We start from the raw sequence: 25,266 nt of genomic DNA on the forward strand, positions 1-25,266 counted from the left end.
CACAGCTCCCATTGTCTGGGAACCACAGCCAATGAGAGCTGCAGGGGCGGTGCCTGTGGACGGGGCAGCATGCAGAGCCGCCTGGCTGTGCCTCCACATAGGAGCCAGAGAAGGGACATGCCGCTGCTTCCGGGAACCGCTTGAGGTAAGCGTCACCTGGAGCCTGCACCCTTGTGCCCCAACCCTCTGCCCCAGCCTTGATCCACCTCCCGCCCTCCAAACCCCTTGGTCCCAGTCCAGAGCACCCTCCTGCACCCCAAACCCCTCATCCCCAGCCTCACCTCAGAGCCCGCACCCCTAACCAGAGCCCTCACCGCCTCCCAATTATGTGAGCTTTCATGGCCCACCATACAATTTCTGTTCCCAGATATGGCCCTTGGGCCAATAAGTTTGCCCACCCCTGGTTTAAAGACTGTACTCATCCTATCTCTGAAGTAGACACTTCGAATTAGGTGACCACTCAAACCTTCACAATACTAGTGAAGTTTAGTTTCCTTAAAAAATGAGTCAGAGTCTGTTGTCTTGATACAGGAACATGCTTGTGCATGTTCCTTTGGCCTAGTCATCTGGTCAAGTCATCATAGCTATCACAAAGGCTGGTTTTAAAGGCTGGTTTCAAGGCAAAAAACTCCCAAGATCAAAAAAGTCTGATTCATGTTTGCTAAACTGTTGCACATACCTGTTCTTAGATCAGAGTGAACCAAACTGCAAATACATGGTAGCTGTTGTGAATGTTCACACAAGGTCTGTCCTAGCCACAGTGGGTGCAAACAGCAACAGGATCTGTCTTAAGAAGTGTCCCCAGGATCTGCCCTGGAAACTAGTTGTATTAGCATTATTACACAGTGTTAGCCTGATAGCCAATGGGTCGGTTTGGCACTATGAGAATGGTGTTCACAGGCTTTATGCGTTTGTGACTTTGGTAGTGCATGGGAAATAACAACATGTAAACATCATCCAAAAATTCTGAGGTTCAAGTCAAATAAGAATCCAAACATTCTGCTGCTTTTCCGATCCTCTTTGGTCTGGAAATGGGCTGGAAATGTCAGAAAATCCAGCTTTCCCATGAGATTTCTGGTACTTCCTTCTTCCAGCCAGGCAGGAAGTAGCTTTTCTCATGGTGTTTTGGTTATTTCTGCTTCAATTCAACAGAAGCCAGGAAATACAAAAGTATTATAAATCCTGAACTTAAAGAAATTTCTTTGCCCTTCAGACAGGTCTGGGTTTGGTTTGAGATTTGACAGAAGAACCAGTCTAATTCTGATTTCAGTTGGTTTGCCTGACCCCTAGTTACAACCACTCGGCCTCTGAACATGCTGTCTCAGGTGGTGGGATCTAAATCTTAATTTTTCCCTAAATGAGCCATGCAAGATGAATAATAAATGCTCCCGGTCACTGTGACCTGGAGAGAGGGAGAGCATCTAACTGTACACAACATGCTTTTCTGTCTCCTTGTGCTTCACTTCATACTGATGTTGGGCAACAAGTTCATCTTGCCTTACCCCTCCAAAGTGAGATTTGTCCTCACTAATATTTGATCCTCAACTCTTCTCTCATTCCTGATTCTTTTGTCTTTGGTTCCAGCCAGGCCCCCAAGCATTCCTTCCTAAAATGTCATTTGCTCCTCCTAGTGATATCATCAGCCCAGTACAGTAACATCACTGCGAGTATGAGAGAAATCACCCTGAATGTAGGCTCTGCAGGAGGAAATATCAGCTATAAAGGGACATGGGGGGGGGAGGGGGAGAGAAGAGAGTGCTACATACCTCAAATTGCAACATTGCCTATGAGTATAAATCTCAGTCCTTGTGATGGAGAATTTGAAAGGTCAGAGTTAGAGGTGGGATCCTATGTCTGGATGGGGCTGAATTCCAGTGTATGACTGTGTTTGGACAATCTAAGCGTTGCCAATCAACATCTTGCCAGGCTAAGTGTGGCTGTTTCAGCAGGACTTCCAGGAGCTGTATGATCAGTAATGGACATAGTGCACATGAAACCTCTCTTCCACACCTGTGCTTTGTTAGCTGGTGGCATTTTATTTGGGAAACTATTTCCCTATGGGCTGGATTTCTCTTCCCACATGCTGTAAGAGTTTGTAACGTGGCAACTTTAGAGGGTGCAATTTGGGGCTTTTTATCCATTTGTTACCATCCCTGGCCCCACTGCAAACTAGTGCAGTCAGCTCTGCCCCTGCAGATTCTTGTTGCCCTAAGTGCTGCCCTCTCCAAACTCAAACATGCTGTTGGAGAAAACAAAGTACAGGAGTTTAAGGAAATTCTGAGGACACACTGAAGAGTGAAGTGTTAAGAACTCTGGGAATATAATTTCCTGTTCCATCCTGTACTACAGCCATCTCTCTACTCACTGCCAACACCCACAGGGGATGTTCTTTATGTTCAGTGTATCAAAGGACAAGAGTGGCACAGACAAGGAAGGGCTGACTGAGGTAAGAAACACAACCCCAAATGGCACACACAATGCCAGGTAATACATCTTCCACCCCAACAACTTAGCCTTAGCAATGGATCTTGTCTGTTGGCAAGAGAGTGAGCCTAACACCAGGGTTACCCAGACTGAGGGGTCACCAGGTCACACTAAGGACCCAAGACTATCCCTCAGCAGGGAGAGGTTTGCTGAGAAGTTAGCTGGGGTTTGTTTTGAGGTGTTTGAGTTGCTGTATATACCACCTAGCAGCTTTGGCGATATACAATGGTGAAGTTTAAAGACTGAGGGGAAAAAAGGAATAATGGATAAACCAATTTCTTGAACCCATTGCACTGAATTATCCAGTTGGTAGAAAAAATAGGGGCACCACATGAGATACTTCATAGGTGGCAGGGAGAGCAGTAGCATTTCCATGGGGAGAACTCTTTCAAAGGGACCCTCTCCCATCCCAGCCCCCCTCCCTTTTTCTATACCTCTTTGCGCTAGCTCCCAGAGCCTCTACCAGGCAGGATGCACACAGCTGAAAGGCTGTTGATAACTGAACCCTTCTCAAAGCTGAGTCCTGCAGCCCTGTGCGCATTAAAGACTCTTCATCACGGGGATGCCCCGTGGCGAGCAGCTCTTGGGGGTGTAGGTAGGGGTGTGTGTGTGCGCATCACCTCCAATCCCGTGCCTCCCATTGGAGGAATAGCGTGTGCCCCCCTTGGCAGGAAAAGAGCCGGCACTCTGCTTGGACGTTTCCTTCCCCCTCTGGGTCACTCATCTCTTGTTATGCTCTCATCCATAGCAGGTAGGGCCTCCAAGCTCAGGCCCCTGCTGGCAGTCCCCTCACTGCTGTGCACGCTTGAGAAGGACACCATGGTGTGGAGAAGCATAAGGACCAGGACGCACAGTCTGATTTTGCTGTTGCTGAGGCGAGACCCTGCGGAGACAGGCAGCAAAGATGGTGGGTGGCGTTGGTGGTACTGGTGGTGGTGGTAGAGGTGATAGTGATGCTGCTGGTGGTGATGAATGTGGGGGTCATGACGGTGGTAATGGAATGACTCCGACTCTGTGGATTTGGGGGACGCATTGTAGTTGCTGTCTGGTGGGTGGTCACAAGAGTTCCATTGCACATCGCAGCACTTTGCTTCCTCATTGGATAATTGGTTCTCTAGCAACCCTGGCAAAACATAACAACAGATGGAGAGAATCAGTGAACGTGCAGGGGAAGTGCAATAGAGAGTAAAGCCATAGGGCCTGCCAGAAAATCCACCTGCAGTAGGAAAAAAGGGTTTCCATTCTGGTTGGCTGCCTGCTCCTGGACAACTTTCAGCCTAAGGACTGGGACCCTGAGCACCTTCATCTGGCAGATTTTCTCTGGGACTAAGACCCTAGGCCACATTCCCCCAGAGAAAAAGCAACCATGATCCAGGTCCACTTTATTCCAAGATCCAAGGACCAAGTGTAATGATAATTTGGGACAAAGCTGTGAACATCTCAGGCTGTGTATTTATCAGATCTTACAAACTATAGGATCAGGCCAGGTTCAGTCATGGATGGGAGAACTGCCAGGAAAACCTAGTGCTATGGTAGGTGGCAGGATGGAAAGTTAGTACCGCCCATACCTATGCTGTACCTGTTGTATGTATGGATAAATAGAGGACTTCAGTCTCTGAGCACCTGCCATGAATACTAAACACACTTTAAAAAAGGAAATCCTCTGACATCTTTTGTATCAGTTAGCGTCAATGAGCTGGTCAAACTTTAACACAGTCACATATTGCCTCACCAAATAGAAGTTTCAGTTAGCGGTGGGGCTGTTTTTCACGTCCTGCCCTAAATTGTCAGGTAGTGTTGCTGTGAGGCTGCTAAACAGCTATATTCCATCTCAGAGATGGAAATATTTCAATAATTGATAATGTACTTCCTATATATATATTTATTTTATATATATGACCAAATCCTGAAGTCCTTACACACATGCAAAAAGACTTCAAGATTTGGCCAAGATTTGTACAGTGCTATAGGAGTCTTCAGGGTGAAAGGCTCTAGAGAAATGGAACTTATTACTTGAACATGAGTTGAAAATCCTCCCCATCCACCCCACACATTTGTCTGCCTGTCTTTTTGTATTTCCTCCGTTTCCTGAAATGTACAATGGGCAGGAGATAAGAAGTCAGTACAGGGACACCTGTCCTACTTCCATGACCTTCTTACCCGTACAGATGAAACCAGGTAACCCTCCATAGATCAGCTCGTCATTGTCAGGTAACACAAAGGGGCACCTGGTCTGCACCTCCAGACAGTATTGCTTGCATGGAATCCGGTGTCGGCACTGTTGTTGTGTCACATTGAAATACTCGGAGCACAGCCAGGCCTTGTAGACAGCCTAAGGGAGAAAACAAGACACCGCAAGACACAACGTCACATCAGCAAAAATATGTATATTAAAACCATTTAATAATCTTGTGGCTTAGTGCAAGTTAAAGGCAGATGAATGGTGAGCTTTTACCCCATTGTTTAATCTCAATAAATATTTGTTAATACATCAGGGTTACTTATTGAATTAACTGTTTTCTTTTAAGCAAACTGAAAGATGTGAGACAGTGTGAAATTCAATTCACAACCTAAAACATCTACAAGAGTAAAGCAAATGAACATATAGGCTACTGTCCTCTACTTGTAGGTCCTTAGACATCATTCATTAGAGGCTTTAGTGACACTGTCAAGGTTGGTAGGCTCAAAATTTCACCTGTTTGCAAAATTCGTGAAATTATTTATTTCCTCTTTAAAAATAAGTATGGAAATGCTTTTTCCTCTTATGACCCTGAGTCATAAGCAACCCTACAAATAACAAAATAACACTGGTAGCTTGGTTCCTGGTAAGTAGTCCTACAATATTACAAACTATATTGTGCAGCCCAACACTAATGAGAAACTCTGTAACAGCAAACCAGCATCGGCAGCCAGTATAACAAACCAGGATATGAAATCTCGCCCTTATGAGCAGCCCCACAACAAGTAACAGTTGACAGAGGCATTAAAGATACATGTACACTTATATGAAACAGAATAGCATCTGCAGTGACACTAGGTAAGATAAAATTACCCAGGCTCTTGATCCTTACACTTCGAGATGTAAACTGCTTACCAGCTGGAGTCCGGAAGGAATTTACCTCTGGGACACTACTGCACAATAATAATCATTATAGGGATTTTACACCTTCCTGTGAAGTGTCCAGCATTGGTCACTGCTGGAGACTGGAAACTTGGCTTGATGGACCTTTGAAGTGGTCCAGTCTGAAAATACCTATATGCATATGACTGCTGGAAAATCTACACTAGCTCCAGCCACTGGGGAGATTCCTGGATATTACCAATCCTGCCTCACACTTTATTCTGAACGATGTTAATAAGAGGTAGCTCATTGTTAGTTAGAATTGCCTCTTCCTCTTCTGCTTCGCCGTTAAATCTATTTAATCTTCTACATCCATTGACCTGTTGCTTAGGTGGAATCTTTTATTCATGGAAAACATGCCATTACTCTTGGTTAAGATGGGCATATCTCATGGGCAACATTGCATTTTATAGATGTGTTTTAATTGCCAGTATGTACCAAACAATGCTTAACCACACTAGAAATGTTCCTGTATGCCCCTAAACAAGGATTTTATGTTCATCTTTTAGCTGGTTAGAGCTGAACTTTGCAAAACTCTCAGAATCAAAGGCTAGCTTGTATGTAGCTTGTAACTTAGGCTCTGCTTGTGCCTGCCTCAACATTCATACTCCACATGTGCCATAAACTCTGGCTTTGAAGTCTATCAGGCTTATCAACAGCAGCAACTCCTCTAGTGCAAACAGCATAGGCAAGGCCTGCCCGCCCCAAAGGAGACAAAACCACGCAGTAGTGGGGGAGAGCAAATACCCCTCAAGAACTGGCTAGTGGAGAGGCCCCTCCCCTCCAGAAACCAAATCATGCAAACCAAAGTAATACTGAGTTAGTGATACATGCACTGTCTGGAATTACCCAGTCCCGGAAGTATCCCACTTACAAGAGCCCATTCCCAAGCTCTTCACTACTCCTTTCCTCTCTTCTAAGTGTCCCAATACCCAGCCAGAGTCTTAAGGAAACAGCTAATGTATTCCAGTACAAAACAGAACAGGTGCCTGCAGGTAGCTCCACTGGTAACCCAGCCAGGGTGTATCAGGGTGAAACACCCTGTCTTGCCCTGCAGCATCGGGGGCATCTTCCTTTTCATTGCTCAGCTGCCGTCAGAGCCCAGGAAAGTGAGGCTTTGCAGAATGGAGCGGAGCAGTTAACATCAGGTGGGCATGGTTAGACCTGGCTGGGACCCATAGTGAGAAATCATGGCCCTAACAAGCTAGCTCAGATGGACATTTCCTGCCTTTGCTAGTATGAAGTATTTTAGGGACTGGCTGTTGTGAGCCCCTAGGGTCAGGTTTTGGAGGGTCAGGTTTTGGGGAAAGACTGAGAATAAGCTCCTAACAGCCTTCTGAATTAGCACAGACTCCCACAGCACTGAGAGCTCCTACTGTGTGATCCAATGGCACAGAAACTCTATTAGCTTGGAGCCCTGTGCTGTGCTGGAGGCTGTATCATCACTTTTGCTGTGAATGACCAAGATGCAGCAAGAGAATATATGACACAGAATTGCGCAAAACTCCCATGTATCCCAGGGCGAGGTGAAGACATGGCAGCATTCCCACCTCCTTGGGGCTGCAGAACTTTGCAGCTGAAGTGATTAATTCTGGCCCAAATGCTTCACTTCAGTAGGACATACCTAATTCACCAGGAAAAACATAATCTGTAGTGTTACTTAAAGCAGCACCCAACAGATGTTGGACCCCAGTCTTCAACCCTGTGCTATCAGGTGCAACCTGTAGGTCCACTAGCTGCACATTGCTGGTTCTCTCTCTGCTACCAAACACAGGCAGATATCATTTGGCATTTGTAATTTAATTTTCCTTTGAAAGGGAAAACAGTGCAGGTGAGATTGAGGTGCTGGATTGACAGCTCTAGAGACATGTCTCTGTCTATCCCCACAACAAGCACAACACAGGCTGCAGTAGTGTAAGATTTGACACACACATCTCCCTGACCGTGTCCATTGTTAGGAGGGAACAGGAGGAGGCAGGGCGCTGCGGCTTGAAGCAGGACCATTCAGGGGATGGCTGTGGAGGCAGGCCTGTGACAACGGTAGACTTTAGAAAGGGTGATTAGTTTTCCAAGTTACTCAAAACCCCAGTTAAATAAATGAGGTGTGACAGTGTCACTGCCTACAGGGAGCCCTCCTTGTGGCCTGGGGGTGGGAGGGGCCTGCACAACCCTGCCTTTGTTTTCCTTTCTCACACCTTTGCAATAAACTCCTCACAATCCAAGGTGTTCAAAAAAAGTTTCCCCTTATGGCTGGGGTCTAATTTATTTAATCCTACACATGATTTCCAGTGGCCCAAACCCTTTCCTCCTAACTAAGGGAATTCTACAACCCTCCTTCTGATGCTTGTGTTGTGTTTCTTCCCGGTCCCGTTGACACCACCATCCAGACTGGTTCCACCCAGGCTGGTGATCAAGTCTTTCCAGAACAGAAATCAATAGTGTTCCCCCCCTAGTGGGCCAAAAGAAAAAGTCTTCACTCCAGTCTCCAGCTGGGCCCAATCCTTTCTCCCTGTGGGTAGAGTGACCAGATAGCAAGTGTGAAAAATCGGGACAGGGAGTGGGGTGTAATAGGTCCCTATATAAGAAAAAGCCCTGAATATCGGGACTGTCCCTATAAAATCGGGACATCTGGTCACCCTACCTGCGGGGTCTCTCTTCCTCTCTATATCCAGCTCCTGCTCCTAGTCCTTCTTGCCAAGTCTGGCCTCCCCCTGGTGCCCCAGTGTCCCCTGCATGAGCTTTCTTGCTCTCTGCAGCCTGCAGGAGCCTTTAACTCCTTCCAGCTCTTCAATAGGCCTCTACTCTTATCTTTTCCCCAGAAGGACTGGTTGGTGATATTATCCACCAATCACAGGACCTTTATTTTCAGGAGGTGAGCTAATTGTGTCACAGGTGGGATTGGGCCTATATCCCCTTAAAGGGGCTGGCCACCTGGGACATGAGGCCTTTATCATTGCTATTAGAAATCACTGAGACCAAGACCTTAGCAGGATTCCAGCAAGGTTTCCATGAACAGTGAGAACATAAACCATTATACTAGACAGAATTAAAAAAAAGTGATGAGAGGAAAACCTCATGGTTCAGGGCCATCAACTAAGTAACAAAGGAAATGAAGAAAATTCCTGTAGCAGCAGTTTATCCCATAGTTGTCCACTGTGGAGATATCTGTGTCTATTTCTGAACTATTTGGCACTGGTCACTGCTAGACACAGAATCCCAGATTCGATGCACTGCTGCTCTGGTCCAGTGTGGCAATCTCTATGTGCCTATCAGTGCAATATTATTACTTATACAACACTATAGCTATGCATGGCACTTTAGAGAACAAATGAGTAACAGGTCTCTGCCCCAAGCAGCTTGCTGTTGAAATTACACAGCATGAAATGGTAATAAGTGAAGGAAGGGGGTGTGGGAAGGCAAGGGTTACAGTGATGGAAGAACAACCATGAGATAAACTGCTAGTGACATGTGCTTGTAGTTAGCTGCTCTCTCTCTCACTCTCTCTTTAAAATGTAGTGTAATAACATTTGGGAACAGTATCTGGAATGGCTTCAGGGTGAGGCCTAGCATTGGGAAATGATAACCAAATGGGGAATACATTTAAGAAGTGGGCATTTTGGCAGGAAATGGGATAGCAACAAACTCTAGAAATGGGTCAGTTGCAAAGTCATCTGACAACGAAGGGTCCTCCCCAAGGAGCTTACTTGAAATAAAATATCTTGCACTATGAGGAATCCAAAATACAGTTTCTCTAATCTGATGCCTAGGAAAGGTTTATTCCCATCTTCTCCATTAGAGGGTGCATTCATCCCATTACATCTTGTGTTAGCAGAAATCTGCAGGGCCTTTTAGTTCTATTATCAAAGCAGTGGGATGAGAAAAGTAACATTCATACAAATGAAAGCAGACAGGGAGGATGAAGGGCACAGTGTGTTACTACTTTAAAATCTGGGTTCAGAGCCTGACTAGGTCACAGGAGAAATAACTTCATTCTCATAGTAAAATCCTATAAAAGTTAATAGGAAATGATAACTTTTCTAGAGAAATTTTCTGCCATTCTATAGGATTTAATATTTAAGACTGCATCTCTTGAAGTCTTTACATCAAGACTGGATGGTTTTCTAAAAATATGCTCTAATTCAATCACACGTTGTTGGGTTAGGTGCAGGAGTCACTAGGTGAAATTCTGTGGCCTATGTTATGCCATAGGAAGTGTGATGGGAGTCCCAGGGGAGCCAACTGAGGTCACTTAAATTAGGGTGAACTGCAAAGAATGGGGCAGACAATCCCTAAAGTTGGTGAATATTCCAATACTTAGATTTATCAAACCAGCACAAAACAGCTTCTGTAATACCTCACTGGTTACCCAGAAGCTAACAACACAGTTCCCTTGAAGTAACCCAGCCTTAAGCCTCCACCCAGACACCCAAGTCAACTGTGATGAGAATTACTGAAAATCTTATTCATCATATAAAAAAGTTCTACCAATCCCAAAGGATCTGACACATTACCTCCTAGGTTAATGAATATTCCAAATCTTACCCAAATACATGCTTACAGATAATTCTTATTAACTAAACTAAAATTTATTAAAAAAGAAAAGAGAGAGAGTATGGTTAAAAGATCAGTATACATACAGACATGAGTACAATTCTTGAGATTCAGATTCATAGCAGAGATAGTGACCTTTGTAGTTGCAAAGAGTTCTTTCAAAAACAGTTCATAGCTTATAGTCCAATGTTTATATTCAGGGTGGTCCAGTCAGGACTGGGATCTCAGTCAGGACTGGGATCTCAGTCCTTATGGCTTAGGCTTCCCCTGCATGAAGCCTCAAGCAGATCTGAGATGACAGGATCTTTTAAACTGGTTTCTAGCAGCCATTTGACCATACAATCCTGGGTGAACAATAGGCTTTTGATGTAACCTTCTGTTTTCTAAACCTCACCAGTAATTAACTACATGGATTAACATAAGATAATTTATCAATCAGGCAGTCTATCACAAACTTTAAAGAGACATATAGGCAATGACATTATTGCATTCAAGATTCATCTAAATGTTAATATTCCCTTTAGATCTCTGAAGCAATAGCTATAGTGACAGACAGGAACTGTCTGTTTACATGGCTAATTATTAAACAACATATAAGTAAACACACACAATTAGTATAATTTCTAATTCTCTAACAATACAGGTTTGCACTTCAAAGTTCTAGCCTATCTAGCAGGGAATAGCCCTAATTACCATTCACATACTTTCTAACATGTCTTTAATGGTTGGCTTTGGGTCATTTAGCCTGCAGGATCCTTAACCCTTTCTGGCCATATGTTACACTTTGTATAAGATTCATTGCAATTATATAACAGTGGTAGCAACAATGGTTTGCCTGGTTATATTTTAATTAGACAATGTCACAGGAAGTGAGATTAGAAGATCAAGATGGTCCCTTCTGGATTTAAAATCTATGAAACAGAATTATCTCCCTGGTATATAGCTCCATAAAATAATTAAAAAATATAAAGAAAGGATTTTATTCTCTGTAGTATTCTTTAAATTTTTACAGTAATTTGTATATGACCTGATTGGCTTTACTCCTATTAAATTCAGTGGGATTTTTTCATAAAGGCAGTGGTTTCATTCTATTCTCTGTTGGCTGATATTAGATAACCACTGGGCAGGTTGACATGAATCACTATTAATGTTCTCCCTTCACTAACCCATTCATTGTGATCAGGAGCTTCCCTAAACCTGCAGAGGAGGTGTGGACAATGGAGAGAGTATGGACAGCTCCAGACTTGATCTCATAGTTGGAACAGATTCAACTTTCTAGCCTTGAATATGTCTTGAAGCAGCAACTGGAAATAACAGGCAGTTTTAGACACTGATGAAAGCCCCAACTGAACTAGTATAATAGCAACTTATTGGGAAGCTCCCATGCTTTTCTCATCCTGCACCCGTGTGTGTTCACAGGAATCCATTGTTTCCCTGTGCACAGAGCAGAATATGGTTAAATAAAATAGGAAGTGATTCCTAAATATTTAGGTGACTGAAAGTGTTGAGTTCAGTTTGCTGTTATTGGGGTCATACTATTTGTTGTTTTTGAGGGGTTAAATAGCCACCAAGTATTCATTAAAATGTTCATGGGGTCTCCAAAGTTTGTGAATTTTAGCCTAAATTACTCTTTGTGCAAGGTAGGAATTATTTACTATTCTCTTTATTGGTCATTCATTTTTCTCCTGTTCAAAAGTCATCCAGTTAGGGAGCAGAAGCAATACCATGTGGCTTAGGGGACTCCTCCCAATCGATGGGTAATGAATAGAGAATGGGTGAACAGTTTGCACATAGCTCATAGGATGAAATTTGTTCATAAAAATTTTGGTGTGAATACTAATCAATAGTGTTCACGTTCACAAAAATCAAGATCTGTCCATGAGTGATTCATGAAGAGGAAAAAGGCATCAAATTTCCAGGGAAGATCATTCATTATTTGACCAACTCCAGAACAGGTGTCTCTCATCATGAGCATGAACAGCAGCTGGATGGCTAAATGTGACATGCTGAAGGCAAAGAACTCCTTGATGCAATCCCTCGCAAGAGGATGCAAAGATACCACAAATAGCTGATCTGCAAGTCAAGTCTCCATTGTATTCTGTTTACTTTCTGGGCTGCACTATAGCCTTGTGCCAAAGGGAGACAGAATTGCTGCACATGTATAAAAATGAAACTATATCTGTAAAATAAATATTCTGTGAGGACTGAAGTCACCCAAATGGCACTATCTGCAGCACCAAAGGCAACAGCAAGACCTTCCCTAAGGTCTTTAAGAGGGAGATGGACACAATGGTGGCCAAATGACCCAAAGTGGACATATAGCACTTGAAATCTTGAATGCCTATAGCAGCCATACACAGCCTGTGCAAGGTCTGTTCTTTTCTATCATGCCAAGGGTTTCAGTTAGACAGCAGGGATGGGAAGGGCCATTTAGGATGTAGTCACTTCATGGCCAGTGCCAGATTGTTTCCCATAGTCTCCTATCCTCCATGACTTTATCTAGCAATGGAACTTCAATACCTACCCTCAGAAGACTATTTCACAGCTGAGAACAGTATATCCTACCTCGGATTTGGTACATCATGCCAGTATATGGATTTGTTAAGAACAAATCACATCAAACGAACTAATATCCTTTTTTTTGAAAGGGTAACAGGACTTGTGTTGGGGGAAAGCAGATGATGTGATATATCTCAACTTTGATAAGGCTTTTGATACTGTCTCACATGACCTTCTCATAAGCAAACCTCAGAAATATAGTCTAGATTAACCTACTCTAAGGTGGGTGCACAACTGGTTGGAAAACCGTACTCAGAGAGTAGTTATCAATGGTCAAGCTGGAAGGGCATATTGAGTGGTCCTGCAGGGATCTATCCTGGGTCTGGTTCTATTCAATATCCTCATAGATGATTTGGATAATGGCATAGACCCATGGAAAATACACTTATAAAGTTTGCAGATGATATCAATGTGGGAGAGGTTGCAAGTGCTTTGGAGGACAGGATTAGAATTAAAAATGATCTTGACAAACTGGAGAAATGGACTGAAATAAATAGGATGAAATTCAATAAGGACAAACGCAAAGTACTTAGGAAGGAATAATGAATTGCACAAACAGAAAATGGTAAATGACTGCTTAGGAAGGAGTACTGCAGAAAAGGATAAGGGGTTACAGTGGATCACAAATTAAATTTGAGCCAACATTGTAATACCGTTGCAAAAAAGCAAACAACATTCTGGGATGTATTAGCAGGAGTGCTGTGATCAAGACACAAGAAGTCATTTTTTCACTCTACTCAGCGTTGATAAGGGCTCAGCTAGAGTATTGTGTCCAGTTCTGGGCATCACACTTTGGGAAAGACGTGGACAAATAGGAGAAAGTCCAGAGGAGAGCAATAAAAATGATGAAAGGTCTAGAAAACATGACCTACAAGGAAAAACTGAAAAAACTGGATTTGTTTTGCACTGTGCCTTTGTTGCCAAGAAGGCTAACGGCATATTGGGCTGCATTAGTAGGAGCATTGCCAGCAGATCGAGGCAAGTGATTATTCCCTTCTATTTGGCACTGGTGAGGTCACATCTGGAGTATTGCATCCACTTTAGGGCCCCCCACTACAGAAAGGATGTGGACAAATTGGAGAGAGTCCAGCGGAGGGCAGTGAAAATGATCAGGGGGCTGGAGCACATGACTTACAAGGAGAGGCTGAGGGAACTGGGCTTGTTTAGTCTGCAGAAGAGAAGAGTGAGGGGGGATTTGATAGCAGTCTTCAACTACCTGAAGAGGGGTTCCAAAGAGTATGGAACTCGGCTGTTCTCAGTGGTGGCAGATGACAGAACAAGGAGCAATAGTCTCAAGTTGCAGTGGGGGAGGTCTAAGTTGGATATTAGGAAACACTATTTCACTAGGAGGGTGGTGAAGCCCTGGAATGGGTTACCATCCTTTGAGGTTTTTAATGCTTCGCTTGACAAAGCCCTGGATGGGATGATTTAGTTGGTGTTGGTCCTGCTTTGAGCAGGGGGTTAGACTAGATGACCTCCTGAGGTCTCTTCAAGCTGTCAAGCGATTAAAAAAATTAATTGAGATTAATTGCACGATTAAAAACATTTATCCCGATTAATCGCACAGATAAAGAAGAATAGAATACCATTTATTTAAATATATTTGGAGGTTTTCTACATTTTCCAATATAGTGATTTCAATTATAACACAGAATACAAAGTATACAGTGCTCACTTTATATTTATTTTTTATTACAAGTATTTGCACTGTAAAAAAAATAGTATTTTTCAATTCACCTAATACAAGTACTGTAGTGCAATCTCTTTACCATGAAAGTTGAACTTGAAAATGTAGAATTATGTACCAAAAAATGCATTCAAAAATAAAACAATGTTAAATTTTGGAGCTGGCAAGTCCTCTCAGTCCTACTTCTTGTTCAGCCAATCGCTCAGACAAACAAGTTTGTTTACATTTGCAGGAGATAATGCTGCCCGCTTCTTGTTTACAATGTCACCTGAAAGTGAGAACAGGCATTTGCATGGCACTGTTGTAGCCAGCATCGCAAGATATTTATGTGCCAGATGTGCTAAAGGTTCATGTCCCTTCATGCTTCAACCACCATTCGAGGGGATATGTGTTCATACTGATGACGGGTTCTGCTCGATAACAATCCAAAGCACTGTGGACCGACGCATGTTCATTTTCATTATCTGAGTCAGATGCCACCAGCAGAAAGTTGATTTTCTTTTTTGGTGGTTCAGGTTCTATAGTTTCCGCATCCGAGTGTTGTTCTTTTAAGACTTCTGAAAGCATACTCCACACCTCGTCCCTCTCAGATTTTGGAATGCACTTCAGATTCTTAAACCTTGGGTCAAGAGCCGGAGCTATCTTTAGAAATCTTACATTGGTATCCAAAGGCGTCAACTTCTCCTGGCGCCGATGGGTGCTCACGCCCCCCCACTCCGGCCCCGACTCCACCCCTGCCCGCCGCCTCCCACCCCTGCCCTGCCCCCATTCCAACCCCTTCCCCAAAGTTCCCGCCGCCCCAACTCCGCCCCCTCCCTATTGGACTCCTTCCCCAAATCCCCACCACGGCCCCGCCTCTTCCCCTGAGTGCACCGCATTCCCACTCCCTGAGCTGTTTCGCAGTGGCAAGCACTGGGAAGAGAAGCGGGGATGCAGTGCGCTCAGGGGAGGAAGCGGAGGAGGAGGCGGAGGTGAGTTGGGGTCGGGGGGGCAGGGAGGGGAACTTGGCTGCCAGTGGGTGCAGAGCACCCACCAATTTTCCCCCATGGGCGCTCCAGCCATGGAGCACCCACGGAGTTGGCGCCTATGTTGGTACCTTCTTTGCGTTTTGTCATGTGTTGGGTCATCATCCAAGACTGCTATAACATGAAATATATGGCAGAATGCAGGTAAAACAGAGCAGGAGACATACAATTCTCCCCCAAGGAGTTCAGTCACTAAGTAATTAATGCATTATTTTTTTAACTAGCATCATCATCATGGAAGCATGTCCTCTAGAATGGTGGCTTAAGCATGAAGGGGCATACAAATGTTTAGCATATTTGGCACGTAAATACTGTACCTTGCAATGCTGGTTAAAAAAGTGCCATGGGAATGCCTGTTCTCACTTTCAGGTGACATTTTAATAAGAAGCAGGCAGCATTATCTCCCGTAAACGTAAACAAACTTGTCTGTCTTAGAGATTGGCTGAACAAGAAGTAGGACTGAGTGGACTTGTAGGCTCTGAAGTTTTACATTGTTTTGTTTTTGAGTTCAGTTATGTAACAAAAAAATTCTAAATTTGTAAGTTGCACTTTCACGATAAAGAGCTGGCACTACAGTACTTGTATGAGGTAAATTGAAAAATACTATTTCTTTTATCATTTTTACAGTAGAAATATTTGTAATAAAATATAATATACACTTTGATTTTAATTACAACACAGAATACAATATATATGAAAATGTAGAAAAGCATCCAAAATATTTAAATAAATTTCAATTGGTATTCTATTGTTTAACAGTGCTATTAAAACTGCGATTAATCGCAATTAATTTTTTTAAATGGCGATTAATTTTTTTGAGTTAATCGTGTGAGTTAACTGTGATTAATCAACAGCCCTACTTCAAATACATAAAAGATTGTTATAAGGAGGAGAGTGGTAAATTAATCTCCTTATCCACAGAGGACAGGACAAGAAGTAATGGGCTTAAATTGCAGCAAAGGAGATTTAGGTTAAATATTAGGAAAAAATTCCTAACTGTCAGGGTAGTTAAACACTGGAACAAATTACTTAGGGAGGTTGTGACATCTCCATCTTTGGAGCTTTTTAAGAACAGGGATGGTCTAGGGACTGTCAGGGATGGTCTAGATAATACTTCGTTCTGCCTCAGTGCAAGGAACTGGACTAGATGACCTATCAATGTCCCTTCCAATCCTACATTTCTATGATCTCACTGTCTGGAGGGTCTCTCTGATATTTAACCTACATTTTCTCTTCCATGAGGGAAAGGGAAATCGCATCCCCTTGTATTGCCATAAATCATTCCTAACCTCCTTGGTGTTTACACGTTTCTAATATTTGTAGATGTATTGTACTGTCCATTTAAATAATTGCTTAGACAAACTAGGCTGATTTAACTCTTTTCACCTTTCCCTATAAGTCAGTCTCTGGTCTCTTTAATCTTTCTGAACTCCCTTCAGTTTGTCACAATCCTTCTGTTATTAAGGTTCCCAGAACCAAATGCAATATCCTATAGGATGTGCTGTCTACTCTAATTGGTCAACATAGGCTGGCAAGGACCGGATTCTGTTAGTTGAAGTTTGCCTCTTCTGCACTATGTGACCACTCCAAGATTCTTTGCCAGACTCCTTGTCACTACAACTGTCTCTTGCACCATGCACTGATTGGAAGTGGATGTGTCCACATACGTAGTTCATGAACAACCAGTTCCTTCCTACTGAGCACGCATTTCCTGCCATAAAAGGACATCACCTACTTTTGCCCCCAGCATCAAAGGGGCCTCATCAATATTACTGCCCCATCTGGTATAGGTAGATTATGGGCTATTTCTGTGCCACTAAAATGCATTAATAAAGATTCTCCTGGGTTCACCTGTATTAGAAGACAAAGGAAAAATATTAGTTTAAAACCAAGTTAACATTTATCATATAGATTTTCAACTGGAGTATCCTGGGATGGTGGGGCCAAACTAACCTCCCTTATGGATCGCACAGTCTGTGTTTCTTGTCTAAGCTGCAGCTGAAGCCTGCTTATGACTAACACCTGCTCCTGCGACTCTCAGAAAACACAGCACCTGCAGTGGCACAGCTTGGGGATAATAGTTCATGTGGGGTTTCTATCAGGAACAGGAGTCAATTCCTGGCTGAATTAGCAGGTGAAGGGCACATTGAAACAACCCTTATGTTTAGGGCCCTACCAAATTCGCGGCCATGAAAAATGTGTCACGGACCATGAAATCTGGTCTCCCCATGTGAAATCTGGTCTTTCGTATGCTTTTACCTTATACTATACAGATTTCATGGGGGAGACCAGCGTTTCTCAAATTGGGTGTCCTGACTCAAAAGGGAGTTGCGGGGGGGGAGTCACAAGGTTATTTTAGGGAGGTCACGGTATTGCCACCCTTACTTCTGTGCTGCCTTCGGAGCTGGGTGGCTGGAGAGGGGTGGCTGTTGGCCGGGCACCCAGCTCTGAAGATTCAGCACCCCGCCAGCAGCAGAGTAGAAGGGTGGCAATACCATACCATGCCACCCTTACTCCTGCACTGTGGCCTTCAGAGCTGGGTCGCCAGAGAGTGGCGCATGCTGACTGAGGGCCCAGCTCTGCAGACAGCAGCGCAGAAGTAAAAGTGACAATACCATACCAGGCCATCCTTACTTCTGTGCTGCTGCTGGCGGTGGCTCTGCCTTCAGAGCTGGGCTCCTGGCCAGCAGCCACCACTCTCCAGCTGCCCGGCTCTGAAGGCAGCGCCACCGCCAGCAGCAGCACAGAAGTAAGGGTAGCAGTACCGCCCCCCCCCGATAATAACCTTGCAAACCTGCCCCCCCTCCAACTCCTTTTTGGGTCAGGACCCCTACAATTACTACATCTGAAATTTCAGGTTTCAATGGCTGAAATCATGAAATTTATGATTTTTAAAATCCTATGACTGTGAAATTGACAAAAATGGACCATGAATTTGGTAGGGCCCTACTTATGTTACAGGAAGTAGACCCATATAGGCGAGGGGAGCTGGGGCTCCCTCAGGCATTGGTGGAAGAGACATTATCTTAAACGTACAGGAAAAAACAAGAGAGAGCAGCTCTTTTCATGTCTCCAAAAGGCCTAAATAGCATGTGGAATGCTCCTGTATCACAAACACAACAAGAGCCACTCACAAATCACAGAGAAAGCATGAACAGAACTTGTTTTGAATGGTCTTTTTTGTTTATTCTTTCTTCCAAGTGCACCTGCTGCTTGAGACACTGCTTTGGGATTGGGGTTCTCCTAGGCTTCTCACTTCTCTCCTATGTCTCACTTCAAAGGCTACACCTCATGTTGCTCCTTCATTGATTTGACTAGAGGGAGGGGCAAAGAAGCCTCCCACAAGACCCAAACACAGCAGTACATTTTGTTGCCTCTGGAACCTTAGGCCTGGCCTTGTGGGGCACTTCATGCTAATGATCCACCTTGGTGACACAGAATCAGGTTTCTCCTTTCTGCCTTGCAGTTCGCTGGTGGCATTGTGTGGTAGATTGGCAGCACTTACTATGTAAATTCTGCTGCCCCATCTCTATTGGGCACCAAGACCCTCTTTGTCTGGAAAATTCATGGGCACTGTTCTCCCATAAGCCCCATGGCACAGCTCCAAGTCTGATACTTTCTCTTTAGCACACGTTGAATAAGGAAAAACCTACTTGTGATTTCTGTGGGTGTTTAGTTAGGAAATCCTTGCGCCATGCACAATAGAAATCTCCTGTTCTTGGTCAAAAATAAAGATGGCAAAGGGCCACTGGCTAAATACAGCTTGCAGCTGCTCCACACCAAAGCCAACCAGACTATCACAGAGCCAGCTTTCTAGGACTAGAACAAAGTGCTGACTTCAAACAGAAACTGGCATTTTCCTATCAAATACTGAACAGACTGAGAAATATTCCAACAACATTATATCAAAGGTATAAAAATAACAAAGATTACTGAAGCAGCAATTCTTACGGCTTCTCTTGCTGTGGACGTTTCTGAGGTTATTCCATTCTTTTCCTATCAGCAGGAAGTGAGAGATGATAGGACAGAAAGAAACTTATTCTCCATTAAAATCGAATGGAAAAGCACAGCTATGAACCCTAATTTTACATCATTGTTTTACATTTTGTTCAGAAAAGTGAAGCTTGGTTTTAAACTTTACTGGTGTTTCTTTATTTTATTGTCAGCTTCAAGTGAAGATAAATAGCTGGCACCCCCGAGAAGTGGTGCACCTCTGATATCTGCTGCATTCCCTGCTTTTTCAACTCACAAGTCTGACCAGAGGACTACTACTTCAAGGAGGAGATGGTGCAAATATGCACCATTCCCCGGGAGGAGGAAGGATGGGTTATATATCTGCACTTGAATTTCCAAGACACCATCTGGCAATCAAATAAATAAATGTTTAAATAGATTAGATATAAAAATATGATAGCTAGATAAACTAAATGTATCTGCCCTCCTAGTCATTGACACCTAATATCAACATTTAAAGTCCAGGCTTTCCCCCACTGATTTCAGTGCAGAAAGAATTTCATCCTGTTCAAATTTCTCTTACTGCCTTCCTGTTAACAGAAAAACAGCAGACTCCATGAGGAAAGTTTTACCCTTTTGTTTACATTGTTTCATATTAATTTATTTTTAAAGCAATTTAACTGCAGTTCTAGTTGATATTGAGTTTTGCAGACATTGGTATTTTCCTATAAACTTCATTAGCCAAATTCAGAGTGCTGTAGGGGTCTGGGTTTCAGGTGGAAATAAATCTTTGGGATTCACCCAACAAGCCCCTCAGCACTTTTCAAAAGGATTCTGTGCCTGGGATAAACTGGGGGCCCAGAGGGAGGATCATCTGTAATTAACTTAACAAGCTGCTGTTTTCCTATTAAAACAGGAAGTAAGGCTTGGGGAAATCTCCCCTGGGAAATCCTGCTTGTGGCTAATCATCAGGGGGGTTGGCCCAGCTGGAACAAAACTCTTCTCTTTAATTAGAGATGGGGGCTCTGGTAATGGCTGCCATGGCAACTGCATCTGCTTATTGAGGAAACAGGATTTGCAAATTGAATGGAAAGAATACAAGGGCTGTGGGTGTAACAGAGGGAACAACAGGTAGCCAAGGACAAGAGTGAAAGATAATGAGAGGAGAGAAGGAAGCAGGGAAACTTTCAGATATGATTTAATATGATTCAGCTCAGAAAGGTAAGATCTTGTGGCTGCTTCCTCTTCTGCTAAAATTACACCTGGATGAAGAGCAATTATTTCATCCCATCTAACTGCAGAATAGGAGCATCAGGGTGGCAAGAGCATGACCACCAGCAGCAATGCAACAGGACCTTTCTAGCCCTGGGGCTGGAGCCAGGCAGCTGGCTGCACTCCCTTCCCCACTAGAAGCATTTCACACAGCAGAGCATCTGGCTTGAGTTCCTTCAGTCAGGGTCTAGACCCATGCAGGAGCACCCCCTATAGATCAGCAGTAGCTCTCGAGTCACCTAACCAGTGGTGCCCACTCTCTGAGGCATTTCAAATCATACACACAAGGTCAGGATCACTCAAGAAACCATCTTCTTCAGGGCTAGTTTTATTTACTCATAACAAATTATCACAGTTCCTTTCTCCCCTTTCACAGGAACAAACTCAGTTCTCTCCCAGCCTCTCTTGCTTGAGGTCTTCATCAAGCCTTTTCACTGCGTATTTAACAAATACAAAGCTCAACTGTCTTGACCCTTAAATCTAATCCCTACAAAGTCCAGCTGTTTTGGCTCATAGTCCCAGGTCAATTTTCATAAAACTTACCAGCCTGCTCCCCTTCTATAGGATTCCTCAAGACTTCTTTCTACGGCTCCCCACTCAAGAGCTTATCTTACTCCTAGTGGGTCCCTCTCCAGCCTTTCCTGGCCCCCATGCCTCTCTGCCTCAGGACTCTTCCCTGCGTGACCTTGGTTTGCTTCCTATGAGTCCCTTGCTACATAGGAAGCCCATACATCCTGTTTTAAGCTGAACAGTCCTATTTAAGGTTTGTATCTGTCCCATATTGGTACAAAACCAGCCATATCATCCACTATCGGGCATGGCTGATGCCATTTTAAAGAGTGCACTGCTCCACCTCTGGTGGTATGGCCTTGCACGCACCATACATGTGAGGTCAGACTGCTCAGGGTGGAGCGTTGTGCTTTTTAAAACAGTGTCCTCTGTGTGGCGTGGCATCACACTAGTGAGGGCAGGGTTATACCAATGGGGGCAGGCCCACGCTGTTCCCAGAAGTACCAGAATATCTAGTATTGTGAGGATGTGCAAATGACCACCCTCTTTCTACAGGAGAGTCCTTCCTTGCCCACTCTCCCTTACTAGACTCCTGGCTCTTTCTATTCCTTTGGCTCTTTCCTCCCCACACCTGGGACTAATCACCACAATTAAGCTCCCATCCAAGGAAGGTATGCAAATCAGATGCCCTGGCTCTAGGGCCTAATTAATTAAATTTGAGGAGTGTTCTGATTAGGCACAGGTGGACTGGCCTTAGCTTACCTCAAGAGCCCTTAACTCTGTGACAACTTCCTAAGAAAAGCCTTCCAAGGCAACTGAGACCACTGAGGGGCAGCGATAAGTGGTTACACAAGGTGCAGGCAAATTGGATGCTTTAGAGTCCAAATATGAGTTTATAGGCTGACAAAGATGACTGGAGTTGAGCTGGGATTTTATTATAACAATACTGGACTAGTACACTAATCTGGAGCTGTAATGCAGTCAGTTCTGGAGAATCCTTCAAGAACGTACTTGGGTCAATTGTTTGGGATTCCCCTTGGAAATGGTTTGGCTCAGTTGTCAAGATTCTCCCCTACCACCCTCCTCCCCTTAGCTGGCATTACTGCTTGGCTTGATAACTGCTATTTAGAAGCTCATGCCACAGCCAAGCCAGGGAAGGTTAAACACCCATATTATGCAAACCTCAGTGGATAGTTTTAACAAAGATGTCTCCTCAGATTGATGTCCACTGTCTCCTCAGATTCTTACCTTGAATGTGGCTTCATCACTATGAATACAAGCTAAGATGTATTTGAAAACTTCCACATGGCACTTTGGAACTTCCTGTTGGCAGCAGCTGTCATCCATGCTACCATTCTGTGCTGGTCTCAATGTCAGAGGCCATAGACTAGCTACCGAGTAGCTAGGATTGGGAATAGCGGGGTGCATGCACTTTTCCACAGAATATTGACATGATAATGACATAAAAGCAGGGCAGGACTGTGCCTCCATGTTCAGTTTATGAGTATTTTATTAAGTGTAGTTTTAAATATCCCACACAATGATGATCCAAAGGGAAGAGAACTGTGAGAAAAATCAACACTACTTCCTGAAATACCTGGATATCTTAAAAGGTCCCCTGGCCTGGCTCAGCCTGGCTTCATATGTAAGAGCTACCCATGTCAAAGCATAATGTGGCATAGCTGCAGCCTCTGGTTTTGTATTCCATTCCTTGGCTAATACAGCACAGCATGTCCTTTGCCTGTCTTTCTGGCTGCCCTGGGCTCATAGTAAACCCCAGCTCCTGTTCCCAGTGAATGAGTTGGGTGACTGCTCCATTTGGCAACCACATTCCCTAGTTGATATTTTTGTTCCCACACTCATTTCTCTACATCCTGTGGCATTTATTTGCTGCCTTCTCACCTAACCCCACTGACTGCTTGGGAATTTGGCTGAACTGTTCCTCAGTATTTGTTCAGCCTTAAATATTGATTTCGCCTACATGCTTAGAGATTTTGTTTACATTTTGCACACCATGTGGATAAGGGTGCTGATCTGGAAGTTTGCAGGTACCCAGCTATTGAGAAACAGAGCTCGTAAATCTGTCCTCAAGTACATCCTTTCCAACACAAAAACCTCCTGTCTCTCCCTCTCACTTTCTCCCTGGTTCTTTGAAGAAATAGTTGCCAGGTCTTGCATTTCCATCGTGACTTGAGATGAGCATCTGGAGTGGCCGCGCCTCATTAATCTTGGACGCAAGGAAATGAATACTGCTAATGAGATGCTTGGGCATCTCTCCAAGCCCTGGCACATCAGGATAGAGTGCAGGAGGAAGGAGCTCTAACAAGGGGGAGAGAAGAGCCCCCCTTTAACAGTGAATACAAGGGAATAGCTAAACAGTCCACTACTCTCCAGAAGGAATCACAGACTAACAAAAGCACCAAAGCCCAATTAGCATTGTACACAATTACAGCCACCTGGAATTTTGACATTTACAACGCTGAACTTTTTCACAGTTTCCCCCTCTTCTCCCCCAGATTGGCCGTGCTGAAAGCTGTTCTAGTGTTACATCTGTAGCAGCTGCATTTTTGGTGACTCTTTTCCTGTTTAGGTCCTGACTTGCATCTTGGCTGTATTATTCCAGTCTTGGCTGAGTGTTTGCACGTTCTGATTCTTTGGCTTGGGAAAAACACTTTGATTTTATTTTTTTAATAACATTAAATTTTGTTTAGTGATGATAGCACTGGAGCCTGGGCTTCTCTGTTTTCCAATTCAATGAGTTTAGCCCAGGCAGCAGCAATGTAAATTTTGTCCCACTGCCCATAGAATGGATACTGTTCAAGATGGGAAAGGTCCTAATGGCGAACAGCCCCTTAATTTAAGACTTTGTGGGGGATTCATTGCTCCTGATTTTCCAAATAGGGACCCAGATTCAGATCTCGGTTGAGGCTGGCATAGTTATCCTAGTGATTTCAGTGGAAGTACTCTGGATTTACCCTGATGTACTAAGATCAGAATCTAGCTCAATAAGAGGCACATGACAGCATCTTTGTCAACTCTTGTAATTTCATTTTGAACCTCATGATATTTAGTGTTTTTTCTAAAATCCTCAGCTCCTGCAGTCAAGTGATTACATGAAAATCTCAACTTTTATAAAAAAAATAAACATTTCTAGCCCTCACGATTGCAGAGAAAAGCTCAAAACCATGACCCAAGAGCACCCTAAAGGTTTAGAAAACAGATGGCAAAGAAAAAGAACCCAGAATAAAAGTATATTAAATCTTGTAATTTTTGAATGCTTGGGGTTGGCAATCCTGCACAAGGGAGAGGAAGATAGAGACCTAGGGCTCTCATCCATAAATATAGATGTATATGGGGAAACAGATTTGAGACGCATTTAAAGTGGCCACTTTACCTCAGAACAAGTGGGTGTGAAGATAAGAATATATTGAGCCATAGAGGGTTTGCACCAGCTATGGACGAGGCCCTGATCCAGGGCGTCTTAGACATATCTAGGATCTATGGCTGGCACTAGCTGTGAGAAGGCCTGGAACAGGAAACACTATTTATCAGAATTTACAGCCTATAATAATCAATTTCAGGGGAAAAGCAAAGAACAATTTTAAACCACATATTCTGTAAACTCATCAGATGGTCCAATTGCTGAGTTATAGTGCACTCTGTAGGCCGCCGGATCCAGGGAGTTGGAACTGCATGCACACACTGGGCCAGATTCTGGTGACTGGCTGTGCTGTAACTGGCGCAGCACCAGAGCGGCAGGGCACCTAGCTAGCTGTAAATTTCCTTTGCATTGACCTGATTCTGGAGCTCCTGAGCTCTGCTCCAGTCATTGATGCAAAATAGAACAGTCAAGGATGCTCTCTTTTACTTCCAGCTGCACATGCCCCCAGCGGCTGGTCTAGCAGGCAGGGATTGGCTGGAGTTTGTGACACTCTGGTACCACTCCCCAGGTCCTGCACCCAACAGATAGGGGGCTGTAACTGCGGTTGGCAGAGAGTTAACTACAGTCACCCTACACCATCCAGGAATTCCTTGTCTGCCAGGGAAATCACCAGGAACTCAGTTAAGCTGGCTTTGAAGCTACATTATACTGTTGGAGCAGC

At 43.9% G+C, this 25,266-nt stretch overlaps 1 protein-coding gene across 2 annotated transcripts in view; it reads right to left on the minus strand.

Annotated features, from left to right (window-relative positions):
• Nucleotides 1-296: 296 nt before the first annotated feature.
• Nucleotides 297-25,266, minus strand: part of NALF2 (NALCN channel auxiliary factor 2) — a 74,270-nt gene continuing 49,300 nt past the window's right edge. For both annotated transcript variants that reach the window (XM_074964500.1, XM_074964501.1), the window contains exons 2-3: nt 4,645-4,816; nt 297-3,607 (exon numbers count right to left, since the gene is read on the minus strand). In XM_074964500.1, coding sequence (XP_074820601.1) covers nt 3,201-3,607; nt 4,645-4,816 — 579 coding nt within the window. In that variant the 3' untranslated portion in view covers nt 297-3,200. The remainder of the gene's footprint in view (nt 3,608-4,644; nt 4,817-25,266) is intronic.

This window comes from Natator depressus, chromosome 9, assembly GCF_965152275.1.
Source record: "Natator depressus isolate rNatDep1 chromosome 9, rNatDep2.hap1, whole genome shotgun sequence".
Taxonomy (NCBI): domain Eukaryota; kingdom Metazoa; phylum Chordata; order Testudines; family Cheloniidae; genus Natator; species Natator depressus.